At 61.0% G+C, this 5200-nt stretch overlaps 1 protein-coding gene across 1 annotated transcript in view; it reads right to left on the reverse strand.

Moving 5' to 3' along the window:
- Positions 1–1182: 1182 nt before the first annotated feature.
- The window catches only part of CSF2RB (colony stimulating factor 2 receptor subunit beta), an 11432-nt gene continuing 7414 nt past the window's right edge, over positions 1183–5200 (reverse strand). The window contains exons 8-13 of the mRNA XM_004700715.2: positions 5021–5160; positions 4183–4345; positions 3822–3912; positions 3627–3684; positions 2975–3078; positions 1183–2421 (exon numbers count right to left, since the gene is read on the reverse strand). Coding sequence (XP_004700772.1) covers positions 1326–2421; positions 2975–3078; positions 3627–3684; positions 3822–3912; positions 4183–4345; positions 5021–5160 — 1652 coding nt within the window. The 3' untranslated portion in view covers positions 1183–1325. The remainder of the gene's footprint in view (positions 2422–2974; positions 3079–3626; positions 3685–3821; positions 3913–4182; positions 4346–5020; positions 5161–5200) is intronic.

Consider the following 5200-nt stretch of genomic DNA (forward strand, 5'->3'; position numbering starts at 1 on the left):
AAAAAAATATTTTTAATCCAAACCCCAAGGAACATGACACCATGTGCCAACCTGAGCATTAGCGAATCATGCAATGGGGGGCAGTGAATGCTGGCTTTGCCGATCAGAAAGGCCACATGTAAACACCCGATTGTCCCCAGGAAGCTGGGTGGGATTCGGGAGGCAGGGCAGCTGGCCAGTGTGGAGTCAGAGCCCCCAGGAGCCCAGGTCCTTTTGTCACACTCCCTTGTGACTTGGTTCAGCAGGCTTTCTCCGCTGGTCTGGACTAAATGAGAGTGCGGTGCCTCCCCACCCCGTTTCACCGGCTCCCTCCAGTCTGAGGGTGTCGAGGAACCCAGCCACTGGCCACTTCTCTGGCCATGATGTTGGACTCTGGTCTCCCCAGGGCCCATTGGTCATTGCTGAGTGAGCCGTGGGATCCCCCCTGGAGCTCCCTAATGGCCTCTCCCAGTCTCCCTTTATACCCCACCATCTTGCACCTGTTTCTCAGAGGGCAGTCGAACCTTCGTCCTGAGCTTCCAGCACCTGATGCCTACTCCCTGAGGTGCCCTTCCAGCCCCAAACCTCACAGCTGCCCTGGGCCTCCTGCCTCCTGCTCCCCAGTCCCCACCCACAGGTAGAATCTGGTAACGGACACAGGCAGATGACACTGGTCCTAAAGCAGCCAGGGACCCCAGTCTCATGCCAGAAACCCACCCCTCGAGTAAAGAGGGCAAGACAGAGGGTACAGGAGAAACCTGGTGAAAATGCCAAACCTGCCCAGACCTGAGGGCAGGGAGGGGAGGGGGGCAGCGTGCGCGGAAAGCTCTAATTGCCAGCGACCTGTGCGCAGAGACCTGCTCCACAGGGTTTCTGGGGCTGGGATATTTTGGAAGCAGATGGACAGGCCTCTCTTCTGAGACACCCCTGGGTGGGTTCAAGCCACCAGCCTTTTGGCTAGTGGTGTGCTTAACCCTTTGTGCCACCCAGGAACTCCTCTCTCCTAATCTAATCTAATCTAATTGTGTGAGAGAGAGAGAGAGAGAGAGAGAGAGAGAGAATGAGAGAGAGGAAATATATACAGAGAGAAGCTGAGAGAGAGAGAAGATAGAGAGAAATTGAGAGAGAAGAGAAGATAGAGATTGAGAGAGGAGGCAGAGTGGTTGAGAGAGATGGGGGGGTGGGGATATGCTGGACATCGGGGAGGGGTGGGGGGAGTAGCCTTATGCCAGGTCTTCTTCTCTTCAATAGGGAAGCTTCTCCTTGCCACTGTGGAGTGTCTGGGAAGGGATGAGGGTCCCATAGGCCGGCACTCTCTGCAGACACCCTCAGAACGACTGGGGGTCTCAGTACACCACCCTAGACCTGCCCACCTCCCAAGGGGGCATCGCCAGGTAGTCCTGCTGCTTCATGGCTTTGAAGAGCTGAACGGCTGGCACCTGAGGCAACGCTGGGCCTGGGGGCTTCTTGGCCTGGGCCCCCCCTAGGTCCAGGGCCCCTATGTCAGGGCAGAGCTTGCCCCGGGGTGAGAGCGGGACAGGCCCCACACCAGGAAGGAAGCAGTAATCCCCAACTTGCTGCAGAACAAGGAGACCCTCGGGGTGGGGGGACCCAGGACTTTCCTGCGCTTGGGGCTCCCCTGGGCTCAGGACTGGGCTGTGAGGTACAGGGCAGGTAGGACTGTCAAGAGAGGGTGTGGGAAGCTGGCCTGTGACTGGAGGGAGCGCCACATAGCTCTCAAATCTTGGCTGCAGGGGGTCTGGAGTATCAGGGGGCCCACTGGATGGCCCAGAACAGGGCTTGTGGGGCTGGCGGGAGGAGAGGCCAAGAGGGGCCCCTGGGGATGGGGCAAATACCAGGTCTGCAGTGCTGACATAGCCAGAGGCCACAGCCCCACCCTCAGGGTCCCCTGCCCCGGAGGCCAGAGCCACCAGACTATCCTTTGGGTCCTGGACACCCCCTAGGGGCTCAGGTGGAGGACAGGCAGGGCCTTCTCCTGACTTGGGGGAGGTGTTCCCCTCCATCCCTGGGCTGGGCCCGCACTGCACACCCATGGTCTGGTTCTGCCCCACGGCCTGAGCTAGGGGGACGAGCTGCGATTGCCCCCCAGGGGGCAGACACAGGTACTCCAGGGACCCTGGAAGTGGTGGGTGCCCGCTCTCCTCTGTGTGAGGGGTTGGCAGCTGACCCCAGAGGTCAGGCAGGGAGTGGCTCTGGGGTGACCTGATATAGGGACCATTGAAGTGGAAGCCAGAAGCCTGGCTGTCAGGGCTACCCAAGGGGGCAGACAGGTCATCGGGTGGGGGGCTGGAGAGCTGCTCCAAGGGTTCCGCGGTGGCCGCAGTCACATCCGAGTCAGACGGTGAGTCGCCGGTGGTGGACTTGGGATTCTCCGTGATGAGAGGTGACACCTGGCTGTCCCCACCATCCACTGAGCACACCCTGTCAGGAGAACAGAGACAGATTCTGGAACCACCCTGACAGAGCCCATGGGAGCCCCAGGGCAAATGGAGCATGGGAGGGCCCCCCAAGGAAAGAGGAGGCGGGAGCGAATAGCTCTCTGGGCTCAGTCTCCCCCTGGGGTGGCTGACTGTGGTTTGCTTTGAGTGGTTTGCTTCTGGACACCTCACCCAATCCTGGCTCAGGTGGTGCCAATCTGGGTACCACTCAGACCCTCCCTCCTCTACTCATCCCCCCACCCACTGCCTTCCTGGAGCCAGAACAGTGGGGCGTTAGCTGTATAGGCCTGCAGGCCTCTGCTGTGGACTGCACCAGGCAATAGGTCGTGAAAGAACAGCTGCTCCAGCAGCCTGCATCTGATCAAGTCAGGCCCTCTGCTAACTAAGTGTGTGTCAGAAAGTTCTTCCCGATGTCTAACTGGAGTGCCTCCTATTTTAGATCACTGCCCAGGGAGCCAGAACACAGCCCGGTTGTGCACAACAGGACCAGCCTCTCTCTTCCCAGAGGTGGGGGGCACCTGGGAGCTGGCACTCACCTCTCCAGGTCGGGGACCAGGCTGCTCTCTGACTCCTTGTGTGAGAGGCTCCGACTGCTGAAGTCCGGCAGGCTATACGGGAACTGGAGTCCTGCGGCCCCGTTCTGCGGGGAATGAAGGGGCAGGCGGGCCTGTGGGTGTGAGGGCACTCAGGAAGGTGGAATGATGGGTGGCAGGGAGAGGAGGGCAGATGGAGGGGGTGACCAGGAGGCTTCAGGGAGCCTCAGGGGCAGGGGAGGGCCTCAGCTGTCTCAGGAACTGCCTGGTCTTCAGAAACCAGGAGCAGGCAGCCAGGGAGGGGCTTTGCCTGCCCCAGGGCCCAGACACAAACAGGACAAATCCTGATCTCACAAATCTCACATCTGGGGTGTCCCTGCCCCACATTCACACCACAAGACCCCCATCACCAGCATAGCAGCCTTGCCTGGGCTGCCATCAGCCCTGGTCATCTCAGCCTGCTCTCCTGCCCATCCCCTCTCCCTCACCCCCAGGGCTCAGGAAGGTGCCGTGCCCACCGAGAGGCCATGCCGGGCTCAACCCTGGTCAGTGCCCAAGGAGAGCAGTCCTGCCTCCTGTGACTGTAGGCTGCAGCTCAAAGCCCCCAGCAAGGAGGGGTGGGGCAGACAGGGGCATCATCCTGGCCCCCGCCTACCTGGAACAGGTGGCTCTTGCTGGGGTTGGGGATTCTGTCCTTCCACTTCTGGTTCAGCCTGGAAAGACACCAGGGAGGTGGCAGCTGCTCCCACATTCAGGAGCAGAGGGGAAACTGAGGCCCGGGCAGAGGCGGGGCATGTTCCCAGATTCCTGGGTCCCAGTCCAGCCCACCTGCACCACAGATGTCCCCTACCTGTATCCGTAGACGCCGCAGAAGCGCAGGGCGGGGAGCAAGGCCAGGGTGACCAGGGCCAGGATGAGCGCCAGGACCCACACAGGCAGCGCTTCCGGGCACAGAGGGGGAGGAGTGTTAGTATTGGGTGGGAAATGCTGGGAGGCCAGGGGGCTGGGATGCTGACCCCCACAATGCTCTAAGTGCTGGGGGGACAAGGCAGTGGGAACCTTGGGGGGAAGGGGAACAGTGTGAGAGGGAAGGGGCTTCAGGGAGTAGGAGGGTTTGGAAGGCAGGCTGGGGGAAGAGGCATACTCAGAGGCCCAACCAGTCCTACCTGGCTGGCCCGCCCCACGCATGTTGGGGAGGCTGGGAGACCTACCCCACTCCGTGTCCCAGGTGCACTCCTCACTCCACTCGCTCCAGAACCCCTTGTAGCTTTCCGAATTAACCCTGACCCTCACCCGGGCCCAGTACTTGGTGGAGGGTGCCAAGGGTGGTAGGGGCATGTTGTCGGCGTTCTTTAGGGCTTCTGTCTTGCTCTCCTGTGGGTGGGTCAGGCGGAGACCCTTGGGTGAGCATGGGCGCAGCCACCACCAGCACACCAGCCAGCCCAACTTGCCAAACTCAGTCTCCCTTCAGCAGCATCTTCTCTGCCTGGGGAAGCCTCACTGCAGGGCCTTCGGAGGAGAGGGATGGAGCAGCAATGACAGGACTCTGATCCCCAGGCAGGTGTTCTGGAGCCCGGGGGCCCTCCTGACCTCAGTTTCCCCCAAATCTGCCTAAGCCTGGGATCAACTCTGGGGACTCTGGGGCACCCCAGGCGCTGAGGGTGGCCCAGGGTCAGGCAGAGACTGAGCCCTGGGCCAGAGCCCTGCTCCCAAGAAGCCATCTGCACATGGGGTCCTGGAGACCTGCACCTGGATGAGGTCCCCAGGGAGTTACAGGTTTAGAAAACCCACCACCTGGGGGGGCCTCTCAGCCCCTCCCCACCATGAGGGCCTGGCCCTTGCCATGAAGGCGCAGCCATGGGTCACGTGACCTCTCTCAGCCGAAGGTCCTTCACCGAGAGGTGGAAGGAGAGCTGCTGACCATACCGGGTCATGATCCCAGCACAGGGCTGTAATCACCACTTCTCAACCTTGGAGCGGGGGACCAGGGGGCCCTGCTCTCCCGGGTGTCTCCCCCTCAGTCCTCCCTGCAGCCAGCCCCAACCTTACCTCCCAGGAGTCAGTGTCCTTCCGGTACTGGACTTCAAAGTCATAGGGTAGGTGGTCATAGTACTGCTTCTGCGATTTCCAGAGCAGGGTGTAGCCGTTGTTGTCCTTGGTCACGTTGAGGGTTGGGGGGTTTATCTGGACTGGAGGGGGGAGACCCTCAGGGTGTGGTCTCATTAACAT

The sequence above is a fragment of the Echinops telfairi genome, unplaced genomic scaffold, assembly GCF_000313985.2.
Source record: "Echinops telfairi isolate 266 unplaced genomic scaffold, ASM31398v2 ScPeMD7_2;HRSCAF=8, whole genome shotgun sequence".
Taxonomy (NCBI): Eukaryota; Metazoa; Chordata; class Mammalia; order Afrosoricida; family Tenrecidae; genus Echinops; species Echinops telfairi.